This window comes from Sylvia atricapilla, chromosome 1, assembly GCF_009819655.1.
Source record: "Sylvia atricapilla isolate bSylAtr1 chromosome 1, bSylAtr1.pri, whole genome shotgun sequence".
NCBI lineage: Eukaryota > Metazoa > Chordata > Aves > Passeriformes > Sylviidae > Sylvia > Sylvia atricapilla.
The window spans coordinates 2,021,659-2,048,366 of record NC_089140.1 but is presented as its reverse complement, the minus strand read 5'-3'; the positions used below and the strand labels follow the sequence as shown (position 1 = coordinate 2,048,366).

The 26,708-nt window shown below is 48.1% G+C and overlaps 1 protein-coding gene across 1 annotated transcript in view; it reads right to left on the bottom strand.

The window, feature by feature from the left end:
- Positions 1-13,206, bottom strand: part of WNT3A (Wnt family member 3A) — an 89,748-nt gene extending 76,542 nt beyond the window's left edge. Inside the window, exon 1 of the mRNA XM_066313433.1 lies at positions 12,794-13,206. Within this exon, the coding sequence (XP_066169530.1) occupies positions 12,794-12,864 (71 nt within the window). The 5' untranslated portion in view covers positions 12,865-13,206. The remainder of the gene's footprint in view (positions 1-12,793) is intronic.
- Positions 13,207-26,708: the final 13,502 nt, after the last annotated feature.

The following is a 26,708-nucleotide window of genomic DNA, read 5'->3' as shown; positions in this document are numbered from 1 at the left end:
TATGGGGCAGTGACCCCACAGTGTCCCTTGCAGTGGGATATGGGGCAGTGACCCCACGGTGTCCCTTGGAGTGGGATCTGGAGCATCTGTCCCTGTCAGGGCCTGCAGAAAACTCTCATTTTCCACCTTTCTGAGTCTCCTCTGTCCAGGACACCCAGCTATTTGTTGAGGCTTGAGAAGGGCAGAGAAGAAGCCTGGCCAGAGGTCCCCTGTCCAAGGATGTGTCTCAGCTCCTGAATCACCTCTTCCCCCGGTAAATCACAAAGCCTGCAGTGCATTAGGTAGTCAAGGTTGTGCATGTTGCCCTTCTGGTACCAAGGCTTGCCAAAACGGGCTCTTGCATGCAAGAATCCAACAAGAGCCTGATTTCCCTGATTTCTGGAGCCTGTCTGCAGGACAGAATTCCTCAATTTATTCTGAATCCCAGTGTCAGGGGCAGCAGGAGCCATCACCACCCTCATGCTGCTGGCAGACACCACCAAGGTATCCACGGCTGGAAATTCGAGCCAGTCTATACAAACCCTGAATCAGCGTGGAATTTATTTAGACTATTAGTATAGAATTCTGACTCCTGTTAGAATTTGGAGACTCTTCTGGCCAGCAGGGCAGTTTTAGTGCAGTTTTAGTGCAGTTTTAGTGCAGTTTTGGTGGCTCTGTTAGCTGTGCTGGGAAGTGCCTGCCTTGCTCTGGGCTGAGCTTGACCCTTTCATTCAGCAGCAGACTACACGGTGAGTCAGCAGGACACACGGACTCGGGATCACAGACCTGCGATGTGCCCGTGGGCAACTTACACCAGGCCTTTCAGTGGCCACCGAATTAGCATTTCCCTGTCTGATCCCCAATCTTCTGCTAATGCGCCTTATCTATTCTCTTTCAACTCTGTTTGCCCCATCTGTCTGGGCTGTGCACTCTCCTCCCAGGCAAAAAAAAAACCCGTGCCCACTGTGCCCTCGGTCCTCTGTTGCAAGTGGCTTTGAGGTTTTGCAATCCATCCCCTAATATCCATGACCCATCCTGCTAGGGAAAAAAAAAAAAAAAAAAAAAAAAAAAAAAAAAAAAAAAGCAGCCATTAAAAAAAAAAAAAAGAACCCTTCCTTGTGCAGATGATATTCCTACTGGCGGTGAGTCAGAGTTAACTGAGTTAATTTACACCCCTGACTTCTTCACCGCTCTCATTCCGGGAGATTTGCTCCAGCCTGGAGCACGTGGGGATGGATGAGATGATGCCCGGATTTAACGGCGCTCACGCCTATTTTTGCAAACCCACGAGTGTGGGATGGATCTCAGTTAAACCCAAGGTGTCTGAGGGCTAGACAGCTGAATCTGTGCGGCTCAAAGCCTGTCCTCTCTGCAGCACGGCAGAGGAAAGAAGCACTTCAGAAAAAGCAACAGAGCTAATCCACTTTTCCTCACGCTCAGAACGAGCTGTGGGTGTTCCTGGACCAGCCACAGGCAAGGGGCAGCTCAATAAAATCAGCTAATTGATCACGCTGCAGCCAATGCCATCAATGAGTCTGAGGCATAAAGCACAAATTTGGTGTCCAAGTAGCCCTGAACTTCCCTCCTGTCCTTCCCACCCAGCCTCTTGTTCTGTCTGAGCACTTCCAGCAGCAAATCTTGCCAGGGGATGACCCAAGCACAGCCCTGGAGATGGGGCTGCCAGTTCCTTTCCCTGAGGATTTAATAAATCAGCTCACGTTGTTGCAGTCAGCCGGGGAAGGGGAGAGGCTGGGCTGAGCTTCCCAGCCCCTGAACCCTTCACTGCAGGAAAAGAATAGAATATATCAAAATATATCAAAAGATGGGGCTCTGAACCCCCTGGGATGGTGGGAGGTGTCCCTGCTGGTGGCACTGGATGGGCTCTGAAGTCCCTTCCAAACCAAATCATTCTGGGATTCTGGGATCCGCTGTCCCCAGAGCCTTCAGGGTGGATCTTCACCACCCCAAATGCACAGGGTGGCCCCCAGCTCTCCTGCTCTGGATCACTGATGCAACTTATTCCACACCAAATTCACCTCCATGGCTCTTCCCACGACCTTCAATTCTTGTGGATTGAAACTTCACAAGGATTCCCCTCAAATGCCCTTCTGAGATACTGGATTCTCTCTAAATTTTTCTACATCTGTGGGAAACAGCACCAGGACTCCAAGTGAAGAGTTCTTTAAGGGTCATTTGGTCACTGCAGATTGACACTGAAGGGTCTTCCAATGGAAATACCCTCTTTCAGCACTCCACATGTCTATGTGGATCACAGATAGATGCTCCTAATGCTTAGGAGTGTTTCAAAGCCAAACTTGACCTGTCTAAAGGGAGATATTTTTGTCCCAGTCATCCAGGATCCTCTTCCAGGCAATGGCTGGGAAACTGGCACGGCTGGGATGGGAGTCATCTCACCCCAAAATAAAAGTCTGACAGATGTCACATGAGCTGTATCTCACCTCTCACCACTAACTCTAAAGGAAATTTCACTGTAAATTATTCAGGAAAGGTTCTCCCTCCAGGAGGGATAAAAACCAATCATGGATCTCCCCCCCATAAAAAAATACCCAGCATTAACCAGATTTTTGTATCTCTGGAGGAGCTGTGGGTCTCCCAGTAAATCCTGCCAATCTTATCCCATGCCCAGTGCTATTTCCCTGTCCAGACTGTCCCATTTCTTCCCAGCTTCAGCAGGAAAAAAACAAAACAAAACAAAACAAAACTAAAAAAGGGGATTTCTCCCTTGTTTTCTGGCATGCCACACAAGCCTGTCTAGCCACAGGCCCTGCTGTTGTTCTCATGGGGGCAGAGGGACAGGCTGAATGGAAAGCTTGGCTGCTGTTCAAGGATTTCCATTCCAATATCTCTATTAGACAAGGTGCACCCCTCTGGGAGCACAGGGAGCTGCTGCTCTGCCCAGGGCAGTTTGGATTTGGCTCAGCCTCAGCAGAGATGGGCTCTGCCTTTTTCTCCCTGCTCCATCCCACGGTGGCAGCTCTGCAGGATAAAGCTGCCTGCCCTGGCCAGGTGAGAGTGCAAAACTTTCACCGTAAAGCTGCACCTTCCGGCAGAAACACAGAGGAAATAAAAACGTGTAAAGCGAAATGAAGAGGCATAGACTGGGAAAAGGGGAAAGGGGTTGACTTCAGAGACCTGACAGCAAAGTTAGAGGAATTCTAGAAATGCAGAAACACGTGTGGCTGTGTCCCTCTGACAAGATGACTGTCAGGGCAGGGCCACAGGGAGACCACTTTAGCTCTCTGGTTAGGTTTTGAGAGAAAGTTCTATCACAATCCTGAGGTGATGACTTGTGGGTGTGACTGGGGGGGTTGGTGGGAGACTCTGGATGTGTCTGAAGAGCACGAGGAAGATGCATTTGTTCCCTGGATTAAAGGTAGGATTGAATATGTTACAGAGGAAGCTGCAAACCCCCCAAACTGCTGGGCTGGGACAGGACAGAACATGAATTTCCTCAGGAGAGGGTCTAGAGGTTTTTAGTACCAGCCTGGGTGTCATGAATGTTCCTGCACCCATTCCAATGCACCACTGAGATTATAAAATACAGGGAAATGATGGATAAAAAGCCCAGGACTTGATTTGACCCATGCGAATTTGAGCCTGACAACAGGAATTATGGATTTTAACAACTAGGAAATAGGCAAGTGTGCAAAAGGCTTTTGGTTTGGGTATATTCTGACTAAACCTGGATGACATTTTGGGGGAGATTGCCCTGAGCTGATCTCAGCTCCTCCCCTGGCACAGAGGATTTCACCAGTCAAAACCACCTGAGACATGGATTGGCCCAGAAGAAAGCTCCTAGCTCTCCTCCAAGAAAGGAGCCAGGAGCCCCTGGCGTGGATGGAGACACCAAAACTGCGGACACGTGATGGGGGAAGTGAATTCCACCCCGAAGCTTTGCTCAGCTGCCTGCAGATGGACACAGAGTGGTGCTGAGCTATTTTCCTGGCTGCTCTCCAGCTGCTGCCCAGACAGCAGCAGGTCACCAGGGGGTTGTGTATCAGTCCCTGCCAGGCCTCTCAGGGTGACCAGGATGTCACCAAGGCAGTAAATCCTGTGCATGGGCTCCTGATGGGAACCTGAGCATCTGCAGCTCTGGGCTGGATGCCACTCCAGGGAGGCACTGGGAACACTGGGAATGATGCCTGGAAAGCAGGAAAGCTCCCAAAGCTGTGAGGAACCGCAGGAAACGTGAGGGCCTGGGCTCGAGGAACAGCTGAGGAACTTTCTGAGATTTCTCCACCACACTTGGAGCCTACAGAAGCCCTGGGAGAGGAGAAATGACCATCCCAGACACCGGGAATCCCTGGCAAGGTCGGTGATGTGGGAAGAGAACCAGCTCAGCTGCTCTGATGTGACTCTGCTGGTGACGCCTGAGAGCCCAAAGGTGCGACAGAGGAGGAAAGAATTTCCCAGCACGAAGGAAAATACCTCGGGAAAGAGCAACAGCCTCCCTGCTAATGATTATCACCGTATCCGCAGGAGAAAAACTGTCTGGTTTAACACCGGCACAGAAACTGCGCTGAGGAGGAGACCAAAGGCACCTTGAACTCCTTTGATGACCCGCTCCCTACAAATGCAAAGCTCTCTCGGGGCAGCAGCAGCACCCAGATGGGAAGGGGACTGTGAATATGCAGGTGACAAACCGGGAAGAGGGACAAACATCACCTTTGTGATGCAGAACGCTGTGCCCCGGCTCCCGGGCTGCTTTTGAAAGCCGTGCCCTATGTTAGGAGTTCAGAACAAGGGAGTTAATGTATCGGTTCTTCCCTCCCCTCGGTTTTTTTGGGGGGGGAGTTCCGGTGGAATTCCCAGTGAACTCCTGAACTGATGGATTTTTATACAGGTTGTGCTGAGATGACGACAGGGTTTACAACAAATCCTGCCACTTTCAAAGGGACAAAAGGGGGAAAGAGCATCGTGAGTGACACAGGGGAGATGGAAACACTTGGCATGGACAGTTTCACCAGTGGCTTTTCTGCAAGAGCAACCCAGACCTGCTCCAGCAAAGCCCTGATGGACACACTGATGGACACACTGATGGACACAATGATGGACACCCTGATGGACACCCCAAGGGAAGGCTCCTGCCTGAGGGTCCCTCCAGTTCCAGTGCTAAGCCTCCCTGACCTGTCCTGGCTCTGGCCTTTGTCCCTGGGTGCATGCCAGAACAGCAGAGCCGGGTTTAGAGACTTCAGAGCTGGTTTTAGCCCATTTTTGGGCTGGGGACACTCCTGCTGCAGCTTTGGGGCTGAGCACATGGACAGGAGCTGTGTGCTCTGCCCAGCGCTTCTCCCCCTGTCCTTTTCCCATCCTGTCCCCCTCATTCCAGCGGGTTTGATCCCAGGGCCAGCCTGGCCGGGCTGACATCACCCGGCTCCACATCACCAGAAACCTGTGGAACCTTCTCCTTCCCAGCCTCCAGACCTTCCTCATGCTCTTCCTCTCTTTCTAACCACACTTTTCCTTGGGGACTGCCGTGAGCCCAAGCCTGGGAAGGGATTGGTGCCCTGGGAAGGGAATTTTGGATGATGGAGGGACAAGTCCATCCCCGCTGATTTCTCAGTGCCCGCAGGATTCCCCTCTCACCTCCCTGTGCCAGCCTTGCCAAACGCTCTCATCACGGACAAAAAAACCTCTTTGAAATGCGCCCCGGCGATTTGAATCGCCAGCTCCAACCAGACTGAGCAAAGGGCAAAGCCCAGAGCGAGCCTCAGGATTGTCCTGGTGGGATTTTCCTGCACCTAGCCCCAGGATTGTCCCGGTGGGATTTTCCTGCACCAAGCCCCAGGATTGTCCCGGTGGGATTTTCCTGCACCTAGCCCCAGGATTGTCCCGGTGGGATTTTCCTGCACCTAGCCCCAGGATTGTCCCGGTGGGATTTTCCTGCACCAAACCCCAGGATTGTCTCGGTGGGATTTTCCTGCACCAAGCCCCAGGATTGTCCCGATGGGATTTTCCTGCACCAAGCCCCAGGATTGTCCCGGTGGGATTTTCCTGCACCTAGCCCCAGGATTGTCCCGGTGGGATTTTCCTGCACCTAGCCCCAGGATTGTCCCGGTGGGATTTTCCTGCACCAAGCCCCAGGATTGTCTCGGTGGGATTTTCCTGCACCAAGCCCCAGGATTGTCCCGGTGGGATTTTCCTGCACCAAGCCCCGGGATTGTCTCGCTGCAATTTTCCTGCGCTCCCAAGCATGCCGAGGGAAAAAAAAAAAAAAAAAAAACAAACCAAAAAACAAAACTATTTACTCCTGATGAGGTGGAATAATCTCCTCCTCCTGCTTGAGCAGCAGAGGTGCAGGAATTGGTGCAGGGGATGCAGAAGCAGCAGCCGGGTGGGATGGAAGCAGGATGCAGCAAGAAAGGGATCCCGCAGGTTTGGGATGGAGGCACCAGTGAGTCAGCCTGCTTTCCCCTGCTGCGGTCAGCAATCCTTGACTTCCCTTTTCTAGGAGACACCACAGTAAAGATCAAGGCTCCTCCAGCCTGAACCTTTTAGGAGGAATGGTCAAAAAGTCTTTTTGGGGTTTTTTTTTTTTTTTTTTGGCCCAACAGACAACAGTGCAATTCCCATCCCTCAATTCCAGCTACTCTGGTTGGAGATATCCCTGCCCACCACAGGACCAGATGGTCTTTAAAAGGCTCCTTCCAACCCAAATTATTCCAAGTGCTCAAAACTTCCTCAGTGCAAATTCTCAGGGGTGTTCCACTGTCTGCAAAGGACAGGTTTTACCTTTTACCTCCAGGGTCACCTGGAAACAGCCGGGGAACAAAAGGATTCCCTTTTCTTTATCTTAGTTAGGAAAGGCTTTTTTTATTGGAGGCAATTCCTTCCTGCAATTCCTTTATTGGATCCAATGCCTTGAATATCAAGCTGCTGGTTTCCAGGTTAATTTATCTAACAAAGTCCTCTTAAAATGGAAAGAAAAAGTCGATTAAGAGGTAGCAGAAGAACACAATTTGATAAAATGAGTCTGAAAGCTGAGCAGATGAGGGATTTGGGATTTTCTTTAGGAAAGTCCCAGCCCTCCCCTTGTTTCAAACAGAGACTTCTTGCAAAATTTTTCAGTTCCTGCTGAGAAAACACCTCCTGGTGTGATCTTGGTGCAGTCATTTCATCCCACCACAACTGGGCTGTGCCAGGAGCTACACAAACACCATCAGAGTTTGTTTCCTCAGTCCCACCACAAAGAGGGAGATGGGAAATGATTTCCCTTCCCCTTTGCACACAGCATCCTCTGCACGGAATGGGCAAGAGCTGGTTTTTACCACTTAGATCCACACAGAAAAGTCCCCTTTGACCCTTTTCCCTGCACTCCACTGCTGCCTGGGTGCAAACCACCCATCCCAAACCCAAACTGGTGTCTGAGAGAGGCCTAAACCATCATCCTGTGATTATTGTCCTGCCAAACCAGGGCTGGCGCAGCTCCTGCTGTAACAGGGATACAAAAGGGGCAAATCAAAAAGGGTGGGACAGGGCTGGATGCAGAGTGAGTTCACTGCCACACTGCTGGATTTTCACATCTCACCACAACCTGCAGCACGAGGGGAGGGGACGAAGGTGAATTCCAGCACCTCGGAGCAGAGAATGAGGAGATGCAATTCATACTTCTGAGCTCTAGAGATTGCTCCAGGAGCCCTGGTGCCAGCACGGGGCTGTCCCTCAGGTGACCTCCCAGGGCTCTGCCTCTCTCCTGTCATGGAAAACAACCTTCACCCTCCTCTCTGCCAAAGCTCTGCCTTGCCAGGGCTGGGTGTGCAGCACACAAGGGTTTGGGGCTTCTCCTGGGAGACAGAACCCGGCCTGGGTTTCACTCACTTTAAAGTGAAGGCTGCTCCAGCCACGCTGAGGGGAACAGATCCCAAAAAAAGAACAGAGAGCACAAGGGAGGAGCTCATCCCTGCACAGCCCCTGCCCTGGTGATGGCACAGAACAGGGACAGACTCAGGTGCTGCACTGCTGGAGCGATGTCCCTGCTGTTGGCAGGGCTCACTGGAGCCTCCACCTTTCCTGAAATGCAAAAAAAATACAGATGGAAAGAGCTCTTAGATCCCTTTCCCTTAGACCCCTCTTCCCCAGCTCTCACAGAAAGGGAATCCTGCAGGACATCACAGCTCCATCCTGCACGGGTGAGGAAATGCACGGGGCTGCTGTGGGCAGGGCTGGGCACTGAGAGCAGAGCCAGGCCACAGGCAGGGAGACGTCTCCACACACATCCCCACAGCCCTCACGTCCTTTTCCACACACCTGCCACCTCCAGGGACACAGCTCACTGATATTCCCAGTTTTCCACGTCCTCTTCCCAAGATCTGCTGTCTTCAGGGACACTGCTCACTGATATTTCCCAGTTTTCCACATCCTCCTCTAAAGACCAAGGACCTCCAGGGCCACTGCTCATGCTATTTTCCAGTTTTCCACATCTCTCACATCTTCTTCCACAGCCCTGCCACCTCCAGAGACACAGCTCACTGATATTCCCAGTTTTCCACATCCTCTTCCCAAGATCTGCCACCTCCAAGGACACAGCTCACTGATATTTCCCAGTTTTCCACATCCTCCTCCAAAGACCAAGGACCTCCAGGGCCACTGCTCATGCTATTTTCCAGTTTTCCACATCTCTCACATCTTCTTCCACAGACCTGCCACCTCCAGGGACACAGCTCACTGATATTCCCAGTTTTCCACATCCTTTTCCCCAGACCAGGCACCTCCAGGGACCCAGCTCACTGATATTCCCAGTTTCTCAGGGGGCTGATCCCGTCCCACACCACTCTGGGTGTGACACAGGAGCTGTGAGAGCAGCACAGGGGACACAGGAGCTCCCCCAGGCCCAGACAGAGGCCAGACCCTGTCCCCCAGAGCGATGTCACCTCATCAGACCCCAGCCAGTGCCTGTTGTTCCATTACAACTCCTCTTCCCGTCCTTCTCCAGGCACAGAATTTAACCACACACGTCCCAAAGCCGCCTCACACCCAGGAGAAGTGATGCCAGTTTGTTTTTCCTACAGCAAAGAGAACTCCCTGTGCTTCCAGTTCAGCCCCTCCTGGGATCCTCTCCCCCAGGAGCAGCATCCTGGGCTGCAGGACATTGAGATTCCCATCATGGAATCTCTGTGTTAATTCTTATTAACTTGTTTTTTTTTTTTACCCCTTCCTAAATCCAGCCCTTCTCCCTCCTCCATCATTTCTGCCCACTGGCTCTGTTCAGACCAAGTCAGGCCACTTAGCACGGATTAAAATAAAATCAAATCAATGAAATTAAAGTTGTTGGGTTTTTTTTCCCCATTCCATGTGGAGTGGGTCAAGGCAGTGCAAGTCAGCTGGGAAAAGTTTTAATTCTGTTCTCGCTGCTCCTGTGACTCTCCACAGATCCTCAGGACAGGGAACAGGTCACATTTAATCCTCCCTTAGCCACGAATTTTGCTTGGGAATTCCCTCAGCCTTCCTTCACTCATTCCAATCTTTCTTTTTTATTATTATATATATATATTTAAAAAAAAAAAAAAACAGAACCAAAAAATGAGCAGCACCAACACTGAAGAAAAGCAGCAAAACCCGAAAACGATCTGACTTTTGCTGTTAATCTGGCCCCCTGGGTGTGGAAGAAGAGCCTGTTGCTGCTCCCAGGAGCTGCTTTAGCTTGAGCAGCTCAGTTCTGCACTGGAGAAAATCCTGTGGAGTTTCTGTGGCACACAAAAAAAAACCCCAAAAAACCTCACCAGAAAATCCCTAAAACTCATCAATCCCAATGGCAATCAGCCCTTCTCCTCGGATTATTTTGAAACCATTGTCGTCAAAGCCGCTGTCTGTAAATGAGTTGTTTGCTGGTTTTGAGGGACTCAGGGAGCATCACCACGGATGGAGTGATGCTGCTCCAAGGGATCCTTTTTGCCCTTTTTCCTCCACTGAACTTTCCCCCCCAAAGCTCCCAGGGAACGTGGGGATCTGCTCGGTCTGGATTGAACAGGTGGGAGCAGCAATTCCAGAAAAAAACAACAAAGGAGCTGTGAGAGGTCAGACAGAACTTAGGGCAACACTGAGAAATTTCTATTTCCCCTGATTTTGGGGACAATTAAGCAAAACCCACAGGAAAAGATGATTTCTCAGCCCCTGCTTTCTTTCTTTTTTTTTTTTGTTTTTGGTTTTTTTTTTTGTTTTGTTTTTTGTTTTGCACCGATTTTCTCACAGTGTAAATCCCCACAGCCCCGTGTGCTTTAGGACGAGTTGATGCTTTAATTAGAAACGATTAGTGAGGAAGAAGGGGAGGCACGATTTTTTTTGGGGGGTGGGGGTGGTAAATGACAGATTTGCTGCTCTAAACACCCAAATCACCGTGAGGCTTTTTGAGACCAGAGATGCTCGGGATGGGATGTTTGCTGCTGGCATGACCACACCAAAAAAAAAAAAATAAAAAATCCTGGTTCTCTCTTCTCCCCCCCCAAAAAAACCCCCAAACAAACCCAAAGAACCCAACCACAAAAAAGGAAGAACAGAAGAAAATTCAATTAAAACTCCAACAAAGCAGCACGGTGGGTTGGGTAAATTTGGGAACAATTTACCCGGGCTGGCCTAACAGAAAAAGAACTTCTCTCCCATCTTTGGGATGAGCATCCCAGGGACCCCAGGGCCACTTCCAGACCCCTCATTCCCACGTTTTTCCAGGGTTGTCCCCTGTCCCCAGCCACGGGGGTGGCCCTGGGTTCATCTCTGCCTCGGGGGGTCAATAAAGAGGGAAAGGGGGTGGCTGGAGGGGGAATTTAGCCAGCCAATGTAACATCTCCCGGCTCCCCCACCCCAATCCGAGACTCCTTTGCATTTCCATGGCCCCAGGGCTTTTTTTTTTTTTTTTTTTTTTTTTTTTTTTTTTTTTTTCTTCTCCTGGCCAAAGAACCGTCTGAAACACCGGGCAAGGACGAGAGGGGTGGGGGGAGAAATAAAACCCACCAAAAGAAATCACCCTGAAAGCGCCGAGTGCCGCCGTGTCCCCGCACACACCTGAGGGTTTCTTGGGGAGAAACCTCCTGCCTTTCTGCCCAGCTCCTTTTTCTTCCCGGGGTGTTTTGTGGGGTTTTTCCCCCGTTTTTTCCCGCAGTTCGGGGACAAGGAGGGGACAAGGGGGGGACCGCGCTCCCCTCGCCGGGGTGACACACGAAATATTTCTCCCGCCAGCAGCAGAGGAATGCGCTCCCCTTCTCCAATCAGGAATGCGAGCAGAGTTTCTAATTATAAGTTAGATGGTGGCTGGGAATAAAAGATTGCTTTTTAATGACTCCCGTCCAGGTGCTCTCGCCGCCTGCCTTCCCAAGAACGCATTTGCATTGTCTTGCCTTTTTTTTTTTTTTTTTTGTTTTCTTTCTCCTTTTTTTTTTTTTTTTAAACCTCCTTCTCCCATCCCAACGAATTCCCTGCTTTCAGACATACCTGAAATAGTTGGAGAGGCTGCTGCCTTCAACACCCTCACCTCTGCAAGCGGCGGACAGGGAGTGGGGGGGACCGAGCGCGCATCCCGGGCTGGGGGCGCTGAGCAAAGCCACCAAAATCGCTTTCAAAATTAATTAACAGGACTAGGGGATGATGATGATGATGATGATGAATTTTTTTTTTTTTTTAAGGGGGGGGTTCGGAGCTGTGGGTAACTCAGAGCCTCCCACCCGCGGAGCCCCGCGGAGCTGGAGCCTCTCTCTCTCTCTCCGCGTTAGGGCTTCCCTGAGCGCAATTACCTCCGCGGGGTAATTAGAGCAGATCGTGCACTTACATGTCTTGCCCAGCACCATTTGCTTTGCCTTTTTTTTTTTTTTTTTTTTTTTTTTTTTTTTTTTTTTTTTTTTTTTTTTTTGGTGGGGGGTAGCGAGCGAGGAGAAAAAACCAAAAAAACAACAAAAAAACCTCTTAAAGGCGAAGGGCGCAAAGCGCGGAGAAAGGAGGAAAAATAACCGGGAGAGGCGATATTATTCACAATATATAATATTCTTCCCCCCCCCCAACTCATCCCCCCCATCAAAAATAAAGCGTCGCATGCCGGGGAAAAAGGGAAAAAGGGAAAAAGGAGCGCAAGAGCCGCGGATTTTGCGCCTGTAGCATCACCCCCGGCACCGTCCCCGCTCCTGCTCTGCCTCCCGCAGCCCAGCCGGCGGAGCTTCCACCTCCTTTCTCTTTCTCCCCATTCCCTCCCCCTTATTTCTATATATATATATAAAATTTACCCCTCCATAGTCCTTAAATAGTCCTCAATATTCCTCAATAATAATAATAATAATAGTAATAAAAATGCCACCCGAAAGTTTTCTTCTTTTTCTCCCCCCTCCCCTCCTCGCTTCCTTCCACCTGACTAGCTCGAAATCACCTTGAAATGCTCATGTCAACTTGTATCATTATCTCTTTTAATTCAGGCAGCGCCTTTTGTTCTTCACGGGAGAGGATCAAAGCACTCAGGGAAGAGCAAAAAAAAAAAAAAAAAAAATAGAACAACAACAAGAAAAAAAAAACACAACAAAACTTTCCGATCGCTCCCTCTCTCGTTCTCTCTCTCTCTCTCTCCTTTACAGTAGGAGAAGGAGAGATCAGGTATAACCCAGTCAAAATAAACAAAGTGAATGCATAAATAAAAGAGGTGAAATGCAGGTTCTAAGAACTTGCTGGCGCTGGAACAATCCCACTGAGTGGCAACGAAAGGAGAATTTCAAGTCATCTTAAAGCGCAGGGGTTGCAGAGAAAACACAGAGGAGGGGAAGAAATAAATGAAAATGAGCGAAAAAAAAAAAAAAAAAAAAGAAGAAGAAGAATAAAAACTTACCACCAGATTGGGTAACTTGACAGAGCCTGACTCAACCCACAAAGAAACAGGAAATATCCAAAAGAGGCCATTGATGAAAAGTTGTCTTTCTTTTTTTTTTTTTTTTCTAACCAGAGTTGCCAAAAACCTTCCTTTCTTCTGAGGCAGGATGATTATTTTAATAATAATAATAATAATAATAATAATAGCAATAATAATAATAACAATAATAATAATAACAATAAGTTAAAAGAGAAAAAAAAAATTGAAGTGAACTCAACCCGACCAGGTAAATCCTCTCTCTTGCTTCCTCTACTAGTCTCAAAGGAAAAAAAAAAAAAATCTCAGAGAGGTAAAAAACTCTTCTCTCAGCCAAGACACTGAAGGCAAATATTAAAAAAAAAAAAAAAAAAAAAAAAAGAAAAAAAAAAAAAGAAAAAAAAAAAAAGGAGAGAGAAGAAGAAAAAAAAAAAAAAAGTTTGAAGTAGCTCTCTTAAAAAGGACCCAATCAGCACTTATTGCCAAAGGGAGAATTCTGATGCTTTGGCTTGTTCTGTCAATCAGGAGCGTGAAGTCAGGAATGAGCTAATTGCAAGGAGATAGTGTTTTAATACTCATTAGGGGGCACGTTGGCCCACAAGCCAAGGGATAAAATGTAGTTTTAAAAAAGGGGAAGGAAGATTTAGGGGGTTTAAATAGACAGGGGGGACCCCTGTGGATTTGGGTAGCTATAACAACCTGCCCGGATTTCACTCCCTGGGTCGAAGCTACTAAAATGCAAAAAAAAAAAAAAAAAAGAAAAAAAAAAAAAAAAAAAAAAGTGTGAAAGGATTTTTTTCTTCTTTTTTTTTAAAAAAAATTATTGTTTTCTCAATTTTCTCCTTCTTGCCATTCTGTCTTCTTCTTCTTCTTCTTCTCAAAGCCTCATTTCCTCACGGGGACCGTTGGGATGCATTTGAAGCAACTTTCCAGAAACTTTTCGGTTGGTCTCCTTTTGAGGGGGGCTTTTTTTTTTTTTATCCTTTTTTCATGAAAAAAAAAAAAAAAAAAAAAAAGATTTCCACCCAGGCACGCACTCCCCTTCCCCACCAGTCCAAGCAGTCGCAGATCCAAGAGCTCCACTGAAGACATCTGCTAAAAAAACCTCGATTTCTTCCATGCAAATCGCCAAAGGGCTCCTTGAGATCATCCCAATTTCCAGGAATTCCCAGCCCCGGACATTGGGAAGGCGCTGCTACGAACGACTTCATCCACCAGATCCACCCCACAGGGCAGCAGTAATTGAGCTCTTTTTTAATTTCTCCCTCTACATATTGTCCCAATTTCTCTCTTTTCAGCGCCGGTGGTGGGGGGCGATTTCGGCGGTCCCAAAAATTCGGATTTTTTTTTTTTTTTTTCCCCAGAGGGTGGAAAGGAGGAAAAAAAAAAAAAAAAAAAAAAAAAAAAGGGGGAGGGGGGAAGAATCATGATTAATATTATTAATTTTAGGAAGATGTAGCTCCTCGATTCCTGCTCCGTGGTGTCGGATTTGCTGCTCCTCCGGAACATATTGGTTAAAGCTGGCTGGGGCTGGGAGCAAAGTGTCACCCAGAGCTGACAGGCGTCCCCTTCCCCTGGCTCATTTGAAAGGGGGCTGGAGAGGGAAAAGAGGGGATGGAGGCACGGCAGGAGCGAGGAGATATTTTCTCCCTGGAATAACAACTATCCTCTTTTCCAGGGTTTTTCCTTTTTTTTTTTTTTTTTTTTTTTTTTTTTTTTTTTTTGTGGTTTAGTTGCTTGCTGCCTGTTATTTTTTTTTTCCCCCTGGGTTTTGACACTTTTGAATTTATTATTTTTTTTAAAAAAAAGGTTCAGAGAACTGGAGGAGAGTTTATTTATTCCTTTGACTCGCTTTAATTTTTATCTGCGAATCAGAAAAAAAAAAATAAAAAAAAAATGCTGTGGCTCGCAGGGAACAAAGAGAGGTACAATTTTTTTTAATGACTTTGTTGGGGGAAGCCTCGCAAACCCCGCATTAGCTCAAATCAAAATGCGCTTTCATCCTCATTAAGAGCCGCGTTTCTATTTTCCCTGAGCAGGGAATATTTCCATTTACACACACGCAGGGCTTTACATGCGCACACCTAAAGATATGTTTGTGTGGAGCGAGATGGAGAGATAGACCCATTCTAGGGAAATTAGACCAGAGATGCAGTTCATGCGGGGATATTTAAATCGCTGAGAATTTGGCACGGGGGGTGGGAGGGGGAAACGTGCCTCGGCTTTTTTTTTTTTTTTTTTTTTTTTTTTTTTTTTTTTTTTTTTTTTTTCCCTTTTCGCTTCGGATGACGAGCGATTGCAAATGTGAGCTCTGGCAAAAGCTGGGAGATTTTAATCGCTCCGAGGAGCCGAGCTCGGGCTGAGCCCCCGGCGGCTTCCAGAGGAGGGGAGAAGGGATGCTCCGCTCGCCTCTGCCGCCAAATCCCCGCCGTGGTGATGCTGCAATTAGAGCCGGGGTATTAAATCCATCCCCCCTCTCTCTCTTTTTCTCTGTCTCCTCTCTCGGCTCCTTCAGCAGCTCCCAAAGCCCCTCCCGGAGCAGCCCAAGGGCTTGGAGGAGGGAGTTTTATTGCATAAGGTGGGAGAAGGAGGAGGAGGAGGAGGAGGAGGAGGAAGGAGGGGGGCTGGCGGTGTGTGAAAAATCATCTTAAGGACTTTCCCTGTGTATTAGAGAAAATCCCATCCAATTATGGCATTACCGGGAAGAGCCAAAACACGGCGGCTTTCAAAGGGAGGGGATTTCTCCGTCTTTTCAAGTGGAATTGCTCACGCTGCAGACTGCGGCACTCACACACACACTGAGCCCGGCCGGGGGGGTCCCGGCCGCGACACACATCCCTTCGCTCATCTCCCTCCTTTTGTTCCCTGGGCAGGGCTTGAAACATCTCCCAGAGGCTCTGCCCCTCCCTCCAGGAAGCGGACTTTACCTGGAGGTACAAATTCACCTCACTCTCCTTTTTTTTTTTTTTTTTTTTTTTTTTGGCTTTTTTGGTTGAATTTTTTTTTTTCCCTCTCTCTCTTTGCTCCGGGCAGCTGCCGGCGCTCGGGGAGGAGGATGGAGAGAGAGGGAGAGGGAAAGATAATCCACTTTGTCAAGGGCGCCCAGACACACGCACAGCCCCGGGATGGGTTGGATTCCCTCGGGATGGATTCCCTCGGGATGGGCTGGATTCCCTCTGGGATGGGCTGGATTCCCTCTGGATTCCCTCTGAGATGGGCTGGATTCCCTCTGGGATGGGCTGGATTCCCTCGGGATGGGTTGGATTCCCTCTGGGATGGGCTGGATTCCCTCTGGGATGGGCTGGATTCCCTCTGGGATGGGCTGGATTCCCTCAGGATGGGCTGGATTCCCTCTGGGATGGGCTGGATTCCCTTGGGATGGGCTGGATTCCCTCAGGATGGGCTGGATTCCCTCTGGGATGGGCTGGATTCCCTCAGGATGGGCTGGATTCCCTCTGGGATGGGATGGATTCCCTCGGGATGGGCTGGATTCCCTCTGGGATGGGCTGGATTCCCTCAGGATGGGCTGGATTCCCTTGGCAGCTCTGCCGCCAGCAGCTTTGAATGATCCTGATTTAAAAAAAAATAAAAGGTTTCTGGGGTGCCCCTGATGGTTATTCAGAACGCTCCCAGTGATGGGTTATCCCCGAGCGAGGTGACTGCTGAACCTCCGAGGTTTTGCAGTGGGTAAAAAAGTTCCCAAGGGTTTTAGGGATGCAGGAGAGCCCCAGGGAGGTGGCACTGCTGGAGTTTGGCCACCCAGACCTGCGGGGTTTTCTCCCTGATTTAGGGCCAGGCTGATCCATTTTTCCCCCAGATGTGTGTGAGATGTTCAGACACCCGCGTCGTGAAGGGCAGGAGGTGGCCCTCAGTGCAGTGACAGCAGAGTGGCTTCGGCTGCTTCTCTCCCCATCAGTACCCGAGGAGTTTGGAGGGAAGTTTTGAGGGCTGAAGTTGCCCACAGAAGCTGTGACTGCCACTGGAAGTGTCCAAGGCCAGCTTGGACAGGGCTTGGAGCAACCCATGGAGGTGGAATGGGATAGTTGTGAAGGCCCTTTCCGACTCAAACCATTCCAGGACTCCACAATTCCACAAGAATCCTGCCAGGAGCTGGACAAGCTGGGGCAGAGGGGATGGGGGGACATGGATTTGTTGTCACCAGGGGCTGGAATGCCTTGTGAAGGCTTCTGTCCTGCTTGCTCACCACCGTGGCCCAGCTGGCATCTCCAGAGGCCACTCGAGTGTGTCAGGAAAGCTGGATTTAGGAACATGAGGCATCCCCAGAGCAGCTGAGCTCATCCACGCTCCAAAAAGGCACATCCAGGAAAGAGGTGAGGAGGCAGGAGGGAGCTTTGGAAGGATCCAGACTGCTCCCAAATACCTCCTGAGTCACTCCTGCTGCTCTCCTTCCCCCTGTGCCCTCCGTGGAAGAGGCTCCAGGATGGGGACATCACCCTGGAGGAGAGGCAGCCACAACCAGGGCAGGCTCCAAGAAGGTTTTATTTCATTTTAGTGGAGGACACCGATGTGATTTTGCCCTTTCCCTCCTTCCTACCTGAATTCCCAGTCGTCAGCTCCCATGGTTTTTCTGCTCCTGCGAATTTCAGCCGGGATTGGCTCTGCCTGGGCTGTGCTTCATTTCCCCACTCCCAATTTCCACTCACCACCCTGTGCTCTGCAGCCACCCTGGCACTGGGAGAGCTCCACTCCCTGCTCTCCTTGCTGTGCACAGAAATCCAAATTGGCTCATTTTTTAGTAAAAAAACTCCTCTCCAGCGGCTGGGAGCACCAAAAATCCCCACCAGGCAGCTCTGTAACCCTCCCTAAAGGCAGCTCTGCTGTGGAGAGCCCAGAGCACGTGGAGTTATAGATGTAATAATAAAAACAAACAAATAAATAAATAAAATATGATATATAAATCAATAAATAATAAATATAAATATAATATAAAAGCTATCGAATATATATAATCGATATATAATATAAAATATATTATATATTTATAGATAAAATATATAACTAAAATATATAATATAGAATAGATTATATATAATAAATAGATAATATAGATCTAAAATAAAGATAAATATTATATATGTATAAATAAATAAAAATAATAAACCTCTTCTATCTTATTTATAGGAAATGATCCCGAGTGCTGGGATTCCTGAGTGCTGGCGTGAAGGTTTGTCACTTGTGCCATTTTAAATCTTTCACTTTTAACCTCCCTAAAGACTCAGATCCATCTCGGCCGTGTCACCTCCGCATCCAGGAGTCCCAGCAGCACAAAGAGGGACAATTTGGGGGAAATCCACCTCATCAGAGCAGGGAGCTGAGCAGGAGATGGGCAACACATGGCTGGGGAGGTGACAGAACTGGTGACAAGGGGGGCCAGAGGTACCAAATTTGTATCCCCTCAGCCTGGCTGGAGCTGCTGCCCCAGAAGTGGAAATTGCTCCCAGGATGGAGAGGAGCTTTTTATCAAAATGATTTCACTTTTCCTCTTTCCCCTGTGTGTCCAACCCTCCCTGGGGTCAGGGGAGAGCTGAGCATCTGACCCCAGCCTGGAGCTGCATTCCTGCGCTGGGGTCTGCTCTGGGCTCATCCCCAGGGAGCTGGAGGAGATGCCCACAGGCCATGGTCCTTCACCCGGGCCCTGAGGAGGCACTGATAGCACTGAGCAAATCAAGGGCAAATTTGGGCGCGTTTCTCAGCTCTTCAAGCTTCAAAGAGATGTCCTCAGCTGGGAGGGGACGGCAGACATGAAAGGGAGCAGCAAACATTTGAGTGAAACAGCCCTGGCTGGTGGCTGGGATGTGCCTAGGTATTTTTCCACGTGTAACTGGAATTTTAGCTGCTCCTGGAGTTAAAAAAAAAAATCTTAAAAATTTTTTTCTTAATTAACTTAACTTAAAAAATAACTTTAAAAAAATTCTGTAAAATTGTGTTATCTTCTGATCTCGGGGCTGCTAAGGGAAATGGAGGATGGCTGAAAGTGTAAAATCCAGCGCTGGAATGACCCCAGGAGGGGCTGGGTCTATCAGCTGGATGGAGGCAGAGCACCCAAAGAGCAGCTTGGCCATGGGTGGTGATCCTTTCCTTCGGAATTTCAGACCCAGACTTTCACAGCTCTGCCGCCCAACCTCGGGTGACAAAAAATATTCTTTTTCAGGAGGCTCCCCTCTGGTGGTTTGTGCACCTCCAGTTTTCCCACAGGGGGGGGAACCAGTGCTGGCTCTTCCTCCCATTCCAGGTTGTGACAAACCGGGTCCTGGCCACCGAGGAGGTGTTTTGGGAGGGCACCAGGTGACAAAGGCAGGGTTTGAAGGGGTGCTGGTGGCTCTGCTCCTTCGCCACCCCTCTGTGATGTGGCATCGCCCCAACTGGGTTCCTCTCCCTGGGATGGTCCCTTCTTTAGGACAGGACACCTCTCCTGACAGGATTTAAGTGACAGCGAGGCTCGAGGAGGAACTTGGGGCTCTCTGCCACCTCTTCTGCTCCTTCCCTCCGTGTCCTGTCCCCCGGGATGAGGCAGAGGCACCTGCCCCGCCCGTGTCCCGTGGGACTGCTGGGGCTCTCAGCGGTGTAGCTTTGGCCCACCTAGCGGTACAGCGGGAGAAGGAACCTGCCCAGGGAAAAGGCTGCATGGAAAAGCGCGGGGACCTGCGGCAGCAGTGATGCCTTCAGCTCTGCATCTCATATTTCCATGTTCCGTGGTGCCCAGGGTGTTCTGAGCTCACAGTCAGTGTCACTCAGCTCTCTGCACACAGCAGGGACACAAAACAAATCCTTGTCCTGCTGCACACCAAGGACACCTGGGACAAGTTTTCAGGCCCCAAAGCACCAACAACGGTGGCTGAAGGGAGAGAACAAGAAGGATGGGACTGCATCAGCTGCAGCTGGAACTGGACAATTCAACCCCAAGGTGCCAATGGACCCAAACTGATCAAAGTGTGAGACCTGGTGACCGTTTGTCCATTTTGTGTCCATTTTGTGACCATTTTGTGTCCATTTTGGGTCCATTTTGGGTCCACCTTGGGTGTAGCCCTGGCCAGGCTCTTGCCCTGCCCAAGGTGGATCCTTAAAGGTATTTTAATAAATCTCTCCTTTATTCTCCGGCTCTGCCCAGTCTGTTCCAGCTCAGCCTTCCCAAGGCACCACCAGGGCTCTGCTTTCCTTTCCCCACCCCAGAGGAGCTGGCAGGGACCACAGCAGGTGACGTGTCCGTGTCCCTGCTGGAGGGACAGGGTTGCCAGAGAACTGCTGGGTGGAAGGATTGTATGACCTGCCCTGGAAGGTGAGAGGGTGGGTGGTGAGTGCTGCCTCTTCTCTGGTCCCCTCCATGCATGGCCAGGGCTCTGGGCTGGTGTCACCTCTCCTGTCACCTGCCCATCAACAGTGGGGACAAACATCCCCCTTGCCCTGACCCCGTGGCCTCGGGCAGGGCAGGTTCCTAGGCATGAAAACATCTTCTGTTGGCCACTGGAGACAGTAGGACCTTGACCTGAGTGTCCCCTGGGAAGTGACAGAAGAAGGGAACCCAGCGTGTGTGGGCTCTCAGACTGCAGCAGAGTTGGAAAGTCCAAGCAGACAGTGTCACATCTTTGTCCGGAGAAACACTCTCTGTCCTTGTCCTTGTCCTGGTCCTTGTCCTTGTCCTTGTCCTTGTCCTTGTCCTGGCCCTGGCCCTGGTCCTGGTCCTGGTCCTGGTCCTGGTCCTTGTCCTGGTCCTGGTCCTGGTCCTTGTCCTGGTCCTTGTCCTTGTCCTTATCCTCGTCTTCATCCTCATCCTCATTATTCTTCTTGTTCTGTCCTTGTCCTCATCCTCGTCCTCATCCTCATCCTCGTCCTCGTCCTTGTCCTTGTCCTTGTCCTTGTCCTTGTCCTTGTCTCTGGCTCCCAAACCCACTGAGTGTCACCATCATCCATCACCAGTGTCCAAGGCCAGGCTGGATGGGGCTTGGAGCCACCTGCTCTGGTTGGAGACGTCCCTGTCCATGGCAGGGGATAGAAAAGGGGGATTTTTAAGGTTCCTTCCATTCCTTCTGGGATTCTGGGGCTCTGGGATCTTCTCCAGAACTTTCCACCACCTCCTGGGGTCGCGGTCAAGGGGAATCCGTTTGGATGATGTGGAGGGAGACTTTTCCAGGTGGGCTCCACCGGCAAAATCTCCACTTTGTGGAGATCATCCTCCGAAAAAAATGAGTGCTGTGGAGGATAATTTGGGATCTTCCTCTGAAAAAAATGAGTGGTGTCAACAATAATTTGGGATCTTCCTCTGGAAAAAAAAAAAAAAAAAAAAATGAGTGCTGTGGAGGATAATTTGGGATCTTCCTTAGAGGTTGAGATTTGAGGAAAAAATGATTTATTTTGAAGGCAAAATAAATCAACCATTGGCCATTTGAAGGCAAATCTGAATCCTTAAGGAGCAGTGCTGCTTTTCTGGCTCATTGAGAACTCCAGAATCATAGAGAAAATAACCCAAAATATGAACTGAGGATTCTCATAGTGACTGATATATTGAAATATTGAAATTAAACCTTTTCAAGAGAATAAAAAATGATGATAATAATGATTATAGTATCATCATTATAATTATTTATTATAATCATAATGATTATAATAATAATAGAAGCATCAAAATATTGAAATTAAATCTTTCTAAGGGAAAAATATTATAATAACGATGATAATAGAATCATTTTTGTAATTACTTATTATCATCTTTATTTATTATAATTATTGTCATTATTATTGTCATTATGATAAATAACAATGATGATAACACTTGATAATTATAATTATGATAATAATAATAATAACAGAAATATTGGAATATTGAAATGAAATATTTCCAAGGGAATAAAAATAATTATAATAATGCTGATAATATAATCATAATTATATTTATTTTCATAATTATTTATAACATTTGTGTCATTATTATTTGCAATAATAATGGTAATAATAACTGAAATATTGGAATATTGAAATGAAATATTTCCAAGAGAATAAAAATAATGATAATATTGGTAATAGTTATAATTATTTATTTTCATCATTATTTATAACATTTATGTTATTATTATCATTATTGTTTAACATAATAATGATGATGATAATAATAATGATAATAATAGAAATATTGAAATGAAACCTCTCCAAGGGAATAAAAAGAACGACAATAATGATTATAATATCACCATTATTATGACCATTATTATTTATCATAATGATGATGATAATAATAATAAATAATGACCTGCTTGCTTTGAGACAAGCATTTTCGGGTGAGGAATTTTGGCCCCTGGGGGTAAATCCTGCGCCCCTTTGGGGACACATCCCCAGCCCCTAAAGGGACAGTGAAGAGACTTTGGTGATGGAATAAAACCTCCTTTGGGGGTCCCTGTTTTCTGCCCCTCCTGCAGTAACTACTTCATTAACTACCTTCACCCAAACTCCCCAAATTAAGAAAGCTGAAGTCCAGCATTAATTGGAATCAGATGGTTTTTAATGTCCCTTCTGACCAAAAATGTTCCGTGATTTTATGAAGATTTCCGCCAAATTCACACTTAGAGTAAGGACTGGCTTTAAAATTGCAGTTTCTTTACTCGGCTCCCTCTGATTTATCTTTATTTATTTTGTGGGTGGAGATACACATGGGATTAAGGGGAGGAAAAAAGAGAGGAAGGCCGAGTGTTTGTGAGCCAGAAAGAACAATGAGATGAACAGTTATTTATTAAATCATGGATGCACTGATGTTGAAATTTTCTAATCCCTTTCTAACACCCGATTCAAATCACTCCTTTTCAAAGGGCTGGCCACACTCCTGCTGCAGGTGCAAACAAAGGGGAAAAAAAAAAAAAAAAAAACCAAACAAATTTAAAATTTAAACCAGAATTTGATCTCTTTGTGAACTCGCTCCTAACCCCCCTCTTTGAAAATCAAGTGATAGCATCGCTGGAGATGAATGTTGGGATTCAGCCTCGTGTTTGCAAATCAATATGCATTTTAAACAGGGATTACTCTGGGCTGCTGACAAGCGCTGGACTGAAAAACTGCCCAGACTGGAGTGTCTTCTCTTCAGCCACAGAGCGAGTTAATTAAGACACATTAAAATCACTAAATAGGAACGGAGGGTAAAATCTGAGAGCACAGGAGCATCTACAGTTACCGCCTGATCTTGCAGCAGTGCCTTGGTCAAGGTCTCCAAACCTTTCAAATGTTAGATTTTTTAAAAAAAATAAATGATAAATGTATATAAAATTGAATTTTAATTTTTTTTTTTTTTTTTTTTTTTTTTTTTTTTTTTTTTTTTTTGGCATTAGGTTTGTTTTAAAACAGATTAAAAGCGGCAAAGTTGTGGTGATGTGGTGCAGGCACAGGACGGGAAAGGAGAGCTTGGAGGGGGCCAGAGGTGGGAAATAAGAAATAATGAATGATGAAATAAAGAAAGAATAATGGCAATATCTCCGGTGCGCCCCAAAATTCACTGTCAAGGGCTGGCTGGGCACTGCCCGGTGCTTTGCTGCAGGAGAAGCAACGAGAGAAAAAAAAAATAGTTCTTGCAAAATTAGTGGAAGAAAAGATCTGCCTGCACTCAGGGGAGGAAAAGACCAGAAAGATTTGGCTGAGGCAGTTAAAAAAAACCCCAAAAACCAAACAAAAAACCAACTCAAACGCCACCAAGGTGCTAAAACCTCAGTGAAGCGAGGTGTTGGCAAGGGATCCCGGTCGATAAATAAACAGAAAGGAGCTCTCCCTTGCAAAGCCTGAATGACAAAGGGCGAGAAGCAGGAGCTGCCCAGTGTCCCTCAGCATTTTCATCACAAAAGCTGATGGTGGGGGGCAGGTTTGAACACGGCAACAAGTCGGACTTTCTCTCCCTTTCTCCCTTTTTTTTTTGTTGTTGTTGTTTTCTCTCTCCTTTTCCCCCCTCTTCTCTCTTCCCCTCCCTCTTATCAACAGAGAGGACAAGAGGTCACCTCCCCAGGGTTTAAAGAGCCACTCCTGCCCCTTCCAGGGAGGCTGGATGTCCTCTCAGCCTCTTTACAAATTGGTCCAAGTTATGATGTCTCAATGCACTGGCCGGGTGGCCACCTGTCCCCTGGTGCCTCCACTCGGTGTGCAGGAGTGACACCTGCAGATGGCTTCAGGCTCAGCAGCCAAAGCCAGGAAAATTAAACTTAAAATGGGGTTAAAAGCCACGGATTAGGGGTTTTTGCTGCGGTGTGAGGAGCGAGGGGAGGTTGGTGCCTGGATCTGCCATGTCCATGGGATGGTCTGGGGAAGGGCTGAGCTCCCAAGCTGGGATATCGATGGATTTCCTGCTGTTCATTCCTATGGGGGGAATGAATTTAGGCTGAAAGAAGGTTTAAATTCAATTTTAGGGAAGAATTTTTGGCTGTGAGGTTGAGGAGGCTCTGGCACAGGGTGCCCAGAGAAGCTGTGGCTGCTCCCAGAGAAGGGCTGAGCTCCCAAGCTGGGATATCGATGGATTTCATGGTGTTTATTACTAAGGGGGAATGAATTTGGGCTGAAAGAAGGTTTAAAGTCTATTTTAGGGAAGAATTTTTGGCTGTGAGGGTGGTGAGGTCCTGGCACAGGGTGCCCAAAGAAGCTGTGGCTGCCCCTGGATATCCCTGGAAGTGCCCAAGGCCAGGTTGGAGAAACCTGGGATAGTGGGCAATGTCCCTGCCCATGGCAGGAGAATTGAAACCAGATCATCTTTAAGGTCTTTTTCCATCCCAAAGCATCCTGTGATCCTCTGATTCCACTGAGGGAATTTTTTTGCCAGGGAATTTGGAGCATTTGGAAGCAAAAGCTGAGCCTGCATCCCTCGGGTTTGCTCTCAGCTTCGTGTTCACAAGGCCAAAATCAAGCTCACATCCTCCCATTCTTCCCACTATTTTAAAAAGCTCCTTCCAAGCCCTGGGCATGAAGGAACGTGGCTTTAGCAGCGAGAAATTCAGTGGGAAAAGGTGCTAATGATGCTCTGTGCACCTTCCCCTTTGCTCTGTGGGCTCAGATAAGGGCTGAGCTCCCTTTTCTCCTGGGGGAAAGGAGGCAAATGCAATAATAAGGTTTGTTGGTTTGTTGTTTTTTCTTTTTTTTTTTTTTTTATTTTCCCTACCTGTGCCCTTATTTTCATACAACTTAATCTCCCCGAAACTTTTATCTCCCTGCCAGAAGGGGCTGGGATTGGCCTTCAGGAGTTGGAGGGGAGGAAAACGAGCGGATGGAGACGCTCGAAACATAAATCAGCAGCTCAACCGAGTTTCCCAAGGAAACCAGACTTCAAATGCTTCACAAGCCTCGCAGGAGCTGCTTACAAATCCCAGTCATGAGCCAGAAACCCCCCCAGTGCCAGGCACTGCACGAACATATTCCTGCACACAATCCTTTCCCCAGGCCAGGGCTCCGGGAGTTTAAAACAAGGAGTTTAAGGCACGCCGGGGTTGGCAAGCGTCCCCTTTTCCATATGAATTTGGAGCAACTCCCTTCATGTGGGTTGGATTTTGGCTGCAGCCTGCAGAAGGAGCAGAGCTGGGCCCTGCTGGAGTTGGGTTGGTTTTTTTTGTTGTTGTTGGTTTTTTTTTTTTTTTTTCATGGGAAAAGGCGAGGAAATCACAGGGCTTGATGAACTTTGCCTCTGCACAGCCCTACTTGGCTTTGATCCTGCCCAGAAATCCTGTTGGCTCCGTGGAGTAAGGAGAGAGTGAAATCTGCAGGGCTTGGCCACATTGGCAGGTGTGACTTTTTTATTTATTTTTTTTATTTTTTTAAATAAAGAGAGGATTATAATCTTTCTCTGCAGGTAGAAAAGGTGTTTGAGTCCTCACAGGACACTGGGTGACCCACGTGCCATTGCCCTGCTGGTGGCACACCAGGGATGAGCTGATCCAGAGCCTGGAAAATTCCTTTATTTCCCAAGGCAAGGGTTCAATCCTGGAGCTGCAGTGGAACCCACTAAAGAGGTTATTTTTCCTTTTAGGTGCTAGTTAAGCTCCTGCAGAACTTCCCAGGAATCAGTGGGCAGGAGGAGAAAGGAACTTTGTGGCCACAGCCCCGTGGCAGGAAGGGACTGCTCAGTGTTGGGGATATTTGGGGGAATTCAGAGGTCCTTTCTCTCCTGGGAGGAGGAGTTGGCTCATCTTTTCCTAATCCTGCATTTCCCAGCAAAAAGGGATTGCTGTGCTCCCACCCCTGAGCTTGGACTGGGATTGGATCTTCAGCCAGCTGGTGGGAAAGCCCTGCCCAGGAATGGATGGAGTTCATCTCCATGAGATGTTTCCCCATCCTCTCCTCACCTTTTTTCCTTCTCAGTGGTCTCCTGGCACCTGCAGCAGCACAACTCTGACCCTGCAAACCTGGAAGACATCAAGAAATCTGCACCCCAGACATCAGGACTCAGCTCCTTCTCCTGCCTCCTTCTCCCGGGACTCATGAGATTTGAAGGAGACAAATACATGTGGAGTCACAAGTTGCTTTTCAGTTCCTGAAATTTTTAAAGTAGGTGGGGAAGGTGTTTTCTGAAATGTTCTGCCCACCGTGGAGCTTGATGCACGTTTGCACAAAACAGCCCAACTCCAGGAGCCGTTGTGCTGTGAATAACCCCCAAAATACCATCAAAGACTGAGGTATTTGGTCACTTCAGTGGGAGATACAGACATTTGAGGAAGCAGTGCATATAAATGGAGTTACTGACAGGTATTTTCAGGTGGGGTTGGCAAGCTTGGTCATAAACAACGCAAATTTTCTGAAATATTTTTTTATTTTTTTAAGAAATCGTCAATTTTCACGACTCCTTGAAGCTCTTCTGAAGAGCTGCAGAATGAGGCCATCGGGACAAGTCCAGCTCAGGGTGACCAGTTGGGGGAAGGTCTGGGGGAGCTGC